The sequence below is a fragment of the Platichthys flesus genome, chromosome 6 (genome assembly GCF_949316205.1).
Source record: "Platichthys flesus chromosome 6, fPlaFle2.1, whole genome shotgun sequence".
In the NCBI taxonomy this organism is placed as follows: Eukaryota; Metazoa; Chordata; class Actinopteri; order Pleuronectiformes; family Pleuronectidae; genus Platichthys; species Platichthys flesus.
In genome coordinates, this window is record NC_084950.1 from 16,454,659 (window position 1) to 16,467,797 (window position 13,139).

Consider the following 13,139-nt stretch of genomic DNA (forward strand, 5'->3'; position numbering starts at 1 on the left):
CTCAGCGGCTACAGAGGTGGCCGTGGCTGATGAATGAAAAGGATCATCTAACCTGACAGGAAACGCTTATGTAACCTCATGATGTTATGTAACTTAGTCTCGGTTTGATGTGTCACAGGATGAGCACAGATGATTCTCAAGTTTTAGATTGCAGATTGTTGGATGATTAGAAACATCAGGCGGCACCGTCCGGCCAAGACCGTAGCAAAATAAAAGCTTACGTAAAAAATGCTTGAGCCAGGGATGGTCCGGACTTTAGATTCTTTATCTTTCACTGCCGCCAGCTTTGAAGTTCCAGCTCCTCATCACACGCACACATATTCTTTAAGGTAACGGCTTGTATAGTGGAACAGACGCGATTTCAGGTCATTTATCGGACAAATTCAGTGGAAGCATGGGCTCCTCTGTGTCCCAAAGCTGACCTCTCCAAGGCTCCCCACACTCGTTCCACCACATTATCCTTTTCATGTCAGGGTTTGGCCATTAAATGGATTGCACCCTGAGTAAAATCAAACCCAACACATTCATCATTACAATCCCATATATAGGTTTGGAATCTGAGGGAGTTGAGCTTAGTGAAGCACTGCTTATCCTCCTTGCACAGTGTGTTTATCTGGGTGCACACGCGTGTCTCTACGTTGAACACTCAGGATGATGCCCTTTGTATTTGTTTACGTGACAGTGTCACTGTGTATTTTTGTGTCAACCTCTGGATATGTCACTACTATTTTCACCTGGCAAGTGAGTTGAATGTGTGAGAAGTAGGGGTTAAGTTGTAGTTGGCTGAAGATTTTGCTTGTTTGTGTGCACACACACACTCCATGACTTCAGCGGGCATTACATTCCCTTACATTGATATCCTAGAGACTTGCTTTTTGTCCCAATAAAGGAGGACAAGTCCCTATTATATGTATACAGATTTATGTCCCCAAAACATGAGTGATGACTGGACTGCACACAGTGAGGAGGTATAACACATAATTGATCCGATTTGTAATTTATTTTTCCTGTTTGTCATTTCTGTCCATAAAGACAAGTTTAAAACCACAACCTAAACACAAAAAAGTCGTTAGAATTAAAAATGAATTATAATATGACATTTATGGTAAAAATGATTGGCATCAAGTGATATAATTTGTGGCCGTATTGTGCAGCCCCTACCTTTTACTGCTGTCTGTCCAGACAGATGTTCTCCAGCAGCCATGTTCTCCTTCAACCCCCATTTAACCAACTCCTAAATCAGCGTGTAAATGAGCTGAGAGACAGGTGTTTACATACAGTCCTCACAGCAGGTACCAGGGCACAGTATAGGAAGCAGAGCAGGGAGAAGTAGAAGAGAAGATGCAGAGGAGAGGAGGGATGACAGGAGTACAATACTCATCTGTCCAGAAATGATCCATCGGACGTCCCTCCGGATATCTTCTTGTCTTTAAAAGAGATTAGTCTGGTCCCAATGCTGGTCGTGTCAGATTTTTCATGAGATGTGTAGGGGAATGTCCTCGCACCGCTGAACACACCTGTTGAAAGCGAACGCGTGTTGTTCAGGTCAACCTTCAGCCACTTAGCCAGTGTAAACAGAATAAAGCTGGGTGCCTGGCAGCTGGTGTCAAAGTGAATAGGACATTGAAGGAGAAAAATCTGATAAAGGACAAGTTTTGAGCTTATTAGATAAATTAGCTGGCAGCCGAGACTGACCTGTGTTTAGCTGGTGGTTATCTGGCTGCTCTAGGCCCAGCAATTAGGAGAGGGTTGTGAACTTTTCACTTTACCCTGTGAAAACAAGGCCGGCCCACACCACCGCAGAGCAGACGGTCAGGAACAGACACCGGCTGTTGGTCGTCTCAGAGGTCAGGAGCGAGGAAGTCAAAGGTCAGATCCCCGCTGATTCACTGCTAATGAGTCCATTCATTAAGCATCAAGTAATAAGCAGCCCTGCTGAACACGTTTCAGCCTAATGTTGTCTTTTTAAAAGCTGCGGTAGCAACAACTCCCTGCTCCTCCTCATGTTTTGACTTTCTCTGAGCTTAAAGGAGCCATATAAGGTGCACAATAAAACCTGTCGTTTGTGAGTGGTTCTAAGTCTACGTGTGTGTGTTTTAGCATGTGTGTATAATTGTTGTGAAACCTCAAGGATAATTTACTTTAAAAGCTTGGCAGAATCCCAGACTCACGCTATGAGTGAATATATATATCTTGTGATAATATAGGTGCAAATTCAATTGTCTATTATTTTATATTTTTGACTCTGCTGTCAGTGAGTAAGTGCACGTTTGTTGGTTCAGTAGCTAGTTAGTTAGTTAGATAGTTAATTTGTTGATTTGTTGGTTGTTACGTTGTTTGTTTCGTTGGTTGGTCGCAGGGGCTGATTTCCCAGGAGGGACAGGGGGGACAGGGGGGACAGGGGGGGTCCCTGCTTTATTCAGGGAGTTGCCCCCCTCAATATCATTGCAAACATAGGAAATGATACTGCCCACCACCCAAACCCCTTCTCCCTGCCTCACCCTGCCTCATTTGTCCTCTGCTCACACACACACACACACACACACTCTCTCTCTCTCTCTCTCTCTCTCTCTCTCTCTCTCTCTCTCTCTCTCTCTGCTCTCTCTCTCAAAGCGATATGATCTCATGGTTCTTACTTCTTGTAAGTGGTAGCTCTGCAACAGTTTACTAATATTGCGCGTCTATTTCGTCAAAGTATTTTCACCTAACTCTGGTTCATGGTGACCCCTACTGTATGTCAAGTTTCCATAGAACTTACTGCAGACATTTTGAGAAAATTGAAGGGAAGTTTGGATCCATTTTACCAATGGCATTGATAACGCTCCATTTTTTGTTAATACTATTAGAAATCTTGAAGAGGTGAGCAATAATGTTCACTTCACTCTTGTGACCCCACTGTCTGTATGTCAAGCATCAAAATATTTGATAGTTTGCCAGTTTGAGAAAGTTGTATACTTTTTTATTAAGGCACTCACAACCTGCTTCTATTAAATATGATCTCCAAGTTGTGATGCTTAGGCCCTCTCGCATTTAGAAACTGGTCTCTCGAGAAATGCCCGTTAATCGTAAAGATCCGCGCCTGGCTGGTTGTATTATTCGTTGGTTTGTCTATTGGTTCAGTTGTTGGTGGGTGCGTTTGTTAGTTTGCGCTTTGATTCTTCAGTTGGTTTGTTTGTTTGTTGTTTGACATTCGTTGTCGCTTGATTGATGATGTTCTGTTCATGGCCGTGTGTGTTGCCGGTGTCCTCATATAACACATTCTCTATCAACATGGGACAAAGCTCCTCATGAATTTTAATGTTTACTGCTTTGCAATTGGCATCTCATATTATATCTGCATACACACTGTTGCAGTGTTCACTGTCCTTGTTACATCAGCTTCTTTTGTTGTGATATCATTTATTGTGAGTACATAAAGAATAGTGACGAAAGAAGTATACAGATCCTTTACCAAAGTAAATGTAGCGATAGAGCAGAGTAATAATAATGACTTAAAAATCCTGATTTCAGAATTCTTAGAATTATCAACTAATTGTATAAATAAATACAAATATAAAAGTATTAAAATACAAATTTTCAAACAGAATTGTCGGTGGGATGACTACTACTATTTAACCTATACATGAATATGAAATCAGCATATAAAAGGAAAAGCAGGGCACTAACCTCGTGTTGACTAACCTCATGTTGTGTCACTATTCACAGTCTGACATCTGACAATGATGTCACGGTGCACTGATGCTTCCTGTTCAATCACTGAAGGTCACTGCTGTTAAATTCCCCATAAGTGCTGAAACTTCATAGGCCAGTATTGTATTTTAAAGTTCAGTAGAGACATATTAAATTCAAATAAACTTGAATGCAGCACAATGAGTCCCAAACACAACTAATGTATTATCACCTTATAAGGTTTGTATGGCAAACATGGAATAATATTAGCATTTACTTGAAAATGCATTTCTGTAATTTTGGTTTGAACTGGTTGGTTCAAATTTAAAGCAACAGTATGAAACTTTTACTGAGCAACAGCGCCCTCTGCAGCCACACATGGTGATTTATGCTGTTCGGCTCCATGTCCCAGTGATTAAGTTACATTACATTACATGTCATTTAGCTGACGCTTTCGTCCAAAGCGACTTACAATTAGTACACTCAACATTCATGAGGGGCCATTTAGGGGTTCAGTATCTTGCCAAGGACACTTCGGTATGCAATTGGGAGAGAGTGGGGTTTGAACCGGCAACCTTCTTGTTGGAGAACCATCACTCTAACCACTAGGCCACACTGCCCATTAAGTGGTTTTCATGTAACACAAAGTCTATCAATGTGTTGACCTCAGCTCTGACCATGCATAGTCTTACACACTGAAATGATAAGCAACTGCCCGATGGATATTATTCTTGATCCTCAGCTTCCTGAACCAGAGGAACTGCAGCTGTATGTTATTTTAAAAGATTTCTCACCGACTATCTTAAAAAAAACCCGCTGGTTTTTAATAACCTCCAAGTCTTTTAAACTGATCTACAGTTCAGCATCTTCTTTTTTCATGTTTGATGAATCGGTCACCAGTTACTAAAATTATGCTGGATTTGACTGCTACACTGTTTACCCCTGAGACCCCTAAAGTGTTTTCAGTCAGACAACTCACGTTCGATCATGTAATATATTTATTACAACAGATTTAGTGTTTGGCGTCTAGGCTGCAACTAAGTCACTCCCCCGTATGATTACACAGGAATGATGGGAGTGATGAGCAAATACTTGTAACCCCCCGTTGGAGCCTACAGGTGGATGCTGGGGTGGTGGAGGGGCTGAAGCAACAGGTAGCAATACTGCAGCATCAGTGAGAAAAAGAGGGGTTGATGGGAAATGTCTCTCTGGTTAAATAGACCACCTGATAAGGTGGGTGTGTATTATAGATGGTTGTGGCGATTGAGGTATGTCACATGATAGCGCAGCTCGAGTTGCCTGCCAGAACTAGCTCGCAGGCGTCGCCATATTTGCGGCCTCAAACACTTCACCTCCATCTGCAGTGGTGAATAGATAATGAGTCAATTTTCATTTTAGGGTGAACTATCCCTTTAAGATGCAACTATCAGTAAGTTACTCACTTCTCACAGGAGATTGTACCCACTCAGCAAAGTTACACAAAGCAAGAACAGATGTTCAGGGTGAGGAGTGGGAGTGACAAAGCTGCATTATTATTATTTCTTCCTATTTCAGTGAACCAACCAACACATTTTAAAGCTGCTATTTACTTTCCATGAGGGGGAGAGATAATGCAGTTAGTCTTGATGCGAAAACATAATCCAATACATAACTACAGATAACTTTGTTCTGTAGGAAAAATGGCAGAAGTTATGCCAATGTCACAGTTAATCACATTATGTTCTCACGAGGGAGCTGCTGAAATAGTTTATGTACCTGCCCTTCATGCGTTCCACCCAGACGCTGTGCGCAGCCGCTATCACACCCCACCATTAATGAGCATCTACTCAAAATGGCTGGAGCAGCGGTGATTGTTATCTCTTTGTTTCTCTGTCTTCCTGTCACCCCGCAGTCATCAGGCACCACGGTCATGGTGGACATAGCAGTGATGGGAGAGGCCCATGGACTGATCACAGACCTGCTGGCCGACCCCTCGCTGCCCCCCAACACCTGCACCTCACTGCGGGCTGTCAGCAACCTGCTAACCACCCAGCTCACCTTCCAGCCGCTGCACCGGCCACGCCCTGTTTCCCTGCTCAGCCCCAGCGATGCCTACACCTGCTCCGACTCGGAGGAGGGACCGGAGAAAGAGAAGACATCCATCCACAAGGTAGAAAGAAATAAGTGAAGGTTGACTTTACTGGTAAGACACTTGGAAGCCCAGATGAAAGTGTCGATATTTCACCCAAACATTCAAAGTCAGAATTGTTCATCAAAAGTGGTTGAGACCCAGACAGAGAATGATTGCATTTGGAAATGGCTGAAATCCTCCTTTGATGGAAATGTGGTCCACCTTAATAAGGCTAAATGATTTATACACCACACAGTGCTCCCCACACATGTTAATCTTTTAGCCCGTGTTTCAGCTAATGAGTGTTTCCTGCTCTCAAAGCTTTTAGCATCAAATGAAGGAGCATATTTCATAGAGTTGAGTGAAGAAAAATAGAGCACGTCTACTGCTCGGAGCAGCGTTCATATAGCCACAGCTGTGTCAACATGACAGATGTGCAGAGCCAGACACAGTGTTTGCGTGTGTGAGTATGTGTGTGTGTGTGTGTGTGTGTGTGTGTGTGTGTGTGTGTGTGAGTGATCTGAATAGAAGAGAAGAGGCAACATGATGGTGAACACATCTCTCAATGGTTACAAAGACAACGTCTCAAAGAAAGAGGCTCTTTACCCCGAATATGGGGTCAAACCATTACCTGAGAAAGACACCCACCCTGGCTGTCTCAGAGGCCTCTGTGTGGTTGATGGCTGCTGTGCCGTCACTCGTTGGACAGGTGTATTTTTACACGGTCTGAACTTTGTAAAAGTAGCTGAGACAAACTGCGTGGAGAGGCCAGTGAGGCTGCACTCATTACCACTCCCCAGGGACGGCTTCCTCGGCTCTTAACTGGCTGCGGGGAGAATATAGCAGGAGCAGCAAAGGCGGTTAGTGGAGGACTGAAAACCCTTGCGCTTGCTTTTCTGGCTGCTGGCTAAGAGTTTGATGTCCATCGTGTTGCATACTGATGCCTTTCAAGAACTCTCCCAAAACACAGTTATTGTGTGCTGCAAAAATACCACTGCATCAGAAGCACGTGCTGTATGGACATCTAAAAAACATGAATGAGACTCAGCTACCTGCTAAACATTTGAGGTTAGACTGATCTCACTTTTCTTATTTAAACAGTTGTAGAAATGAGTCCAGTTATAAACTTGAATCACATATCCTTTGTGAGGGGGACTTGGTATTTTCAAGCAATTGCTGATAGTGATACAGTGTGTGTACCATTCTGTGTTAGGGTTGTTTCTGCCTTCGGTCTGTGTCTGCAGGGCTTTCATTAAAGAATGGAACAATTGAACTGCAAAATCACACCATAGCTCCATTGTTCCATTTTCATATTCGGAAGTTAAATCCATAATTTCCTGCAATTTTAGTATTATACTCTACAAAAACACGTTTTAATAGCACCATTGTAGACCCTGGTCTATGAATATATGCAATTTTGTGGTGCATAAATGCATCTGTGTGTCATCATATACAGCAGTTGTGCATGGTTGTTGTCTTTGTGTATGTGTGACGGCTCCAAAAGGAGTGTTACTCAGCGAAATGTCCCCTAAAGTGACCTTACCAACACCCTGTATGAGTGAGTGTACGCAGTGTATGACGTCTTGCTGTGAATGGGCTCATTCAGGATTCCGAGACGATCTTTACTAGGTCACCCTGCAGAGGGCCGAGAGAGGGAGAGAGAGACAGAGAGAGAGAGAGAGAGAGAAGGGCTGCCATGTTTAGCGCTGCCGTGCCAAGATGCTGCTGCTGCTGCTGCTGCTGCATGGCACCGAACAGATGGAGGCGTCACAAGGGCACAGACCACTGGGAATCCCAGAGAGAAAGGAGAGAGAAGACAGATTATGAAAGCGACCGAGAGAACGAGACAAAGAGACTTACGCTTGCAGAATCCCGCTGATGAAATGTATCTCTGAAATGCAATCGTGAAATTGGATGTAATAATGTACCATGGGCAGGGGTCTTGGCCCAGCTGTCCCCCAGTCAATGATGGTGCGATCGCTGATTCTCTGAATAAAATGAACAAACATTTTTCCAAGTCATATCACCTGCATCATTTGTTTCATCTCGGGCAGATGCAGGAAAAACAACTCTCTCATTTAGATGCTGGATTTAGATATGTGGGGGCACTTTCATAGCTTTTATGTCCATGCAAACACAATCACAGTGTTTGTCTGGGAATAAACGTCCCTGTGTGTGTGTGTGTCTGTGCAGCGTCTGAGGCGAAGTCTCCACCCGGGTCTTCTGAGGAGGATCTCTTCCACGTGGACCACCACCACCTCCGCCACAGGCATGCCCACCATAGAGCCCGGGCCCGTCCGAAGGGATCGCAGCGCCAGCATCAAACCCTTCCATGAAACGCTCATCTGCAGGTAGCCACACAACAACTGACTGACACCTCACTCAGTGGTGGATAGTCATTCCTTCTTTACTGTTAGCTCAATAGCTTTGAGTCAAAGCCACACATCATTGAATGTATTCCGGTTTCAAGCTCATTGTGTTCTCGAAAAAAAATCCAGAATTATTTTTAATTACACGTTGTCATTTGTATTGTTTATTTTATTGTTTTTATTTTTATATTGTAAGTAAGTAACTAGTTTATATAAAGAGACTATTGACATGACAGGTACACTTCAGTGGCCAATCAGATTGAAGCAGGGGCCAGTGACCCCTGAGCCCAGCCCTGGACCTGCGCCTGGTCTCACTCTTATTTTGTTCCTTTTTATTCCAGCAGGTACTTACTCTTTCTTCAGACCCTCACTTTTGCTCAAGTTGTGCATTAAGAGGTCCCATGCTTTCTGTATAATTTTTATGTTTGAAGCAAACCCCTAGATTTTTGTATTTCATTATACTAATTATGGCCAAATTTGCACTTTAGTTGTTGGTGGCTGTGGTACAAATGATTTAAGAAGGACCCAGACAAAAAGAATGACGCGTCACTCTGAAGATTATGAGATTTGGTCTCAGCAGTGAACAGTAATGGTACAGCAGTTAGGAAAAAGATATGTGTGCAAAGGGAGCCAAAATGGAAAATGTCCCACAGGCGAACACATTAACCTGAATAACTAAGGCACACATATAAACTCTCAGCACATAAGTGCTGAAGATAGAACAGAACTCAGGCTACACAAAGGTTTCATGGATATTGACCTGTGTGTGTGTGTTATAACAGTTTCTCTGCATTTTTGGGGAGTACGAGTGTTGTTGGACAAAGAAGACTACAGTTTATGTGTTTAGGGATGAGTGTTAACATGCATTCATGGGTTCCTCTGTGCATGTAAGCACGTCATACAATAAACGTGTGGTGGAGTTGTGCGTGGATGCAGAGGTAGTTAAGTTAAAGCTGAGGTTGAAGAAATCGGACCATTGCGTTCAGACTCAGATGAAACATAGACACGTTAGCCACGAAGTCCTGTAAACCCAGTAAAATACAAGCTGTGTTTGTGTAATAAATCTTGAATAAACACAGTTTTAAGTTATTAACCAAGTGATGATTACCAAGTGAGTAATTTCAGCATAATTTACTGTGAACTGTGCAGAGACTGTATTCTGCAGAATTATTATTTGATTACTGTTACCTTATGTTTTGATAATCTCTGAACAGCTCGAGGGTAATAAGGTTTTTTCCCGAATTTCAATGTGGTAGAAAATGGAGATTCAGCCTGAGAGCTACCAGCTGTGCAAGTGTTTGGGTGTACGTGACTATGAGTTATCGTGCATGCAATGTTTTTATGACGTGGATGCACAAGTGTTGCTCGACAGCACATGCTCCCCGACTTTAAAATATTAAGTACGCCTCAGCAAGAAAGAATCTCTTTGTGTTTCATCTTCCTCGTTCAGTTTGTCCCCTGATGAATCTGTGTCACAGGCATAAAGTCTACTGATCGAGGCAAAGCAGCAGCACAGATATGTCAGTGGTATATATAATGTAGGTTAGTGTAAAGGCATGCATGTAATTGTAAACTTATTTTCTAAATACTGCATGAGAGCGTTAGCTTAATTATTAACTTGTAGAAGAATTTAAGAAAACCATGATGTCTGGCTCTGACGGTGAAAACAATAATACACTTTCTACTGATGAAATACTTTGCGGTGCTCAGCTGCAAGTTAATGTGAATATAGAGGCAACGACAATTTCAGATTTCGGACGAGGAGGTCATGATATTCAACATAAAATTACATTTTGAGGCGGACATGACGTACTTGGTTAAAGTTGTGTTCCATCATCATTTATACTGACGTAGCATCTGTATACACAACATCTATAGTGATGCTTACACCTCTTCAGAAAGTGTTACCTTTATGTAAAATCATATAGACCCTGTAGTTGCAGAGATGTATTATTCATTTTATCTCATTCTCGAGGAGGGGCCTGTTTTCACAGGTTAATATATGAAATATTAAGTGAAATGTTGAGTTTATTATATATATATGAGAAATTTAAAACTGTCAATTTAGGTCACTCAACCTCACTTTCATCATAAGCTTACCGTCTGGGCTCAGATTTCAATCAGTTAGCTCATACACTGGACCAGTCCGCAAACTAACTCACGCTTTTTTGCAAACTCCCGGAATCTTGTTGCAGTTTATAAAGCTATGTATTTTAGATGTAAAATGAGGCATGACGCTGCAGCTGCATGGAACAATTCCTGCCTCAGATTAATTTAGAACAAATTTAGGTTCGGAAAGTTTTGGCGTGTGGTACGTCTGTCTAATCAGTTATTCAAAGGGTTTATGTCGGTGACTTACTGAAGGTTACTGTCCTAATGTATTGAGTTGATATACGTATGCTTTCCCAAAGTTAACTCCAAATGATGTCTACTTTGTTGTAGCCAGTTAAATAAGCAATGCATGTACTTCAGTTGAGTGCAGATATTATTTGTCGTGTGTTGCATGAAGATATTGATTGATTATGGCTGTTGTAAAACTGAGCTGTTCCCATAAAAGCATGTGTTGTCTTCCAAGCTGCAGTCGCTTAAGCCAAGCTGCCCAGACAATCTAAACAGCCAGAGTCTGTCTGCAGCTCAGGTTATATAGACATAACTGCAGTATTTGCTCCAATCATAGATTATATTTAGTAATTTTTCCATTGTTTTTTACTTTATCGGCATGTGGAAGGGATTATTCCTACAAGTTTATTAAAAAGGGCAGATCATTGTTCTGCTGCATCCATCAGGACGGATCATGTAACACCTGAGCCGAGGCAACTTCAGTGCCTGCACATTGTTATAATCTCTGACTTTGTGACAGTAATGTGTCTGAAATATGTGAAATGACCCTCTTGCTGAAATCGAACCCAGGCACACTATAAGGCCAAAAGTATGTGGACACATCTGTCCCCTTGCTTTTGTTTACTCTAAGGCCAGTGCTGTGTTTGATGGTTTGGCTCCTGCGTCTCAATTACGGTAAATCTTAATTTTACAACGTTTCTTTCTGATATTTTAGACACTAGCTTACGTCCAACTTTGTGGCAAACATTTATGGGAAGCATGAAACTGCTCTAGAGCACAAAGTGAGGTCAAATGAGAGTGTTTTTTTGAGTGGAGTTCTGGGTTTCCCTGCTCAGAAACCTGACCTCGACCGCATCAAACAATGTTTGGATGAATTTGAATGTCGACTTCTTGCCGAACACAGTGCCCAATGTCACTAATGCTCCTGTGACTGAATGGGGGGAAAATCCCAGTAGCCAGGTTTCCAATTCTTGTGGAAAGCTGTCCCAAGTGGAGAATGCTGGCTCATGCAGTCGCAGATTAATGCTCATGGTCACAAGTCATATTCAGGCTTTTGATCATATCCTAAATTGCATGATGCATGTGTCTGTCAGTGGCTTGTTGGGACTCTTTCCTCCATGGCAGGGTGATACTTGAACAAGTTCTGTAAATGTAAGCACACCGAGCAGCTTCTGTACACAAAGGCCTGTCGCCTGGTCCTAAAGCTCGGCCCGGCTCAGCAGCATGGCCACTTATGGTGGTGTGAGCATAAACAAACACCTGGACCTCTCCCCTGTCACCAGAGCCCCACAATTAACACAAAAAACACACACACACTTAAACACACTGTCACAGCTGTTGCCTCTGACACAGGTTATACAGACACAATTGGAGAGAACAGACACCCTGGGAGTTTGGTTGAGTTTTATACAATAAATAAGATATCTGGTTAGTCCTTAGAACCAAATTTAGGAGAGACTTTACCAAGGCCCTTGCTTAAAGTCCACTTGTTGTATGAAGGCTCCGGTCTTCTGCAGCGGCTGCGGGTTCGATTCAGGTTGTGGCCTCTTCATGTCTTCCCCGTCTCTCTCCCCCTTTCATGCCTGGTGTGTCCTGTCCAATAAATGTTCCCCGTAAGTATATTTAAAAAAAGACAACTTGCTGGGATCCTACTTGTGCAGCAAAAGCAACCTGCTGGCACGAGCGTTCTCGAACATAGCACAGCATCACAAGAGTAGCAGGGAGTGTTTACACGCTGGAATCTGTGTTTGCCAGTGTTATCCCTGTTGAGTTCCGGCCAAGACAGCAGTAACAAACACATTTATTCGCAGATCAAACAAAACACCATAACCACTGCTGATTGTAATGAGTGGTGGGGAAAGAACACATGGCTTCAATTGCCTCCTCTCTGCTCAATCATCAAATCTCTACAATCTTAATTGGGACATTAGGCTTCTCTTTTCTACTCCCTCCTTTTTTTCCATCATGTCAGCTCTCTGTTACGTACGGCGTTAAGAAGAAATAATACCGACTTCAAAGCCAGAATATCTGCTTTTTTTACTCGGACAGACCCGGTTAAAAAATGGGTCCGATTGAGAACCTTCCTTTTCCCATTCTGCTGTTATCTTGTTCACGTCATCTGGCTGGACTGTAGGTAGATTACTGGAAACAGAAATAATGGCTGCTGTGTTTATCGTGGCTTGGGCACCGTCCGTTCAGGCTCTGAACCAAGAGTAATCTGTCAACCTGCTGAGTGGTTGAGTATAAAATGTGGGAGTTAAACTGCAGCAGAGAGGACGGCAGGCAAGCAGAGGCCAGTCAGAGCTTATTACATGGCTCAAGACATTAAGATAAGCAGCAGAGGTGGAGGAGAGGCAGCGAGGCCGTTCACAGAAGAAGTCAGACAATGTTGCAATTTGTACAGTATTTCCTTTTGCAGGATAATTAACTTGATGGAGGTTTATACTCACAGTTAGAATTCCAAAGTGTGTTTGTTTTAAAGTTTGTGAGAACAGGAATGATTTTCCACTCCAGGGAGAGACTCCAGTTGACTGTTGGACAAAACAACACTTTGAGTTTTTAAGGATAAACCAAGAGAGCAAGTTTGACCTTTGATCTTTGTTGGTTCTTGTTAAAAGGTGCAATCAAGTACCCATCAGGTTATGTCTAAG

The 13,139-nt window shown here is 42.7% G+C and overlaps 1 protein-coding gene across 1 annotated transcript in view; it reads left to right on the forward strand.

Moving 5' to 3' along the window:
- Positions 1 to 13,139, forward strand: part of LOC133955692 (cGMP-inhibited 3',5'-cyclic phosphodiesterase 3A-like) — a 74,593-nt gene that overhangs the window by 44,819 nt on the left and 16,635 nt on the right. The window contains exons 3-4 of the mRNA XM_062390666.1: positions 5,561 to 5,818; positions 7,973 to 8,130. Coding sequence (XP_062246650.1) covers positions 5,561 to 5,818; positions 7,973 to 8,130 — 416 coding nt within the window. The remainder of the gene's footprint in view (positions 1 to 5,560; positions 5,819 to 7,972; positions 8,131 to 13,139) is intronic.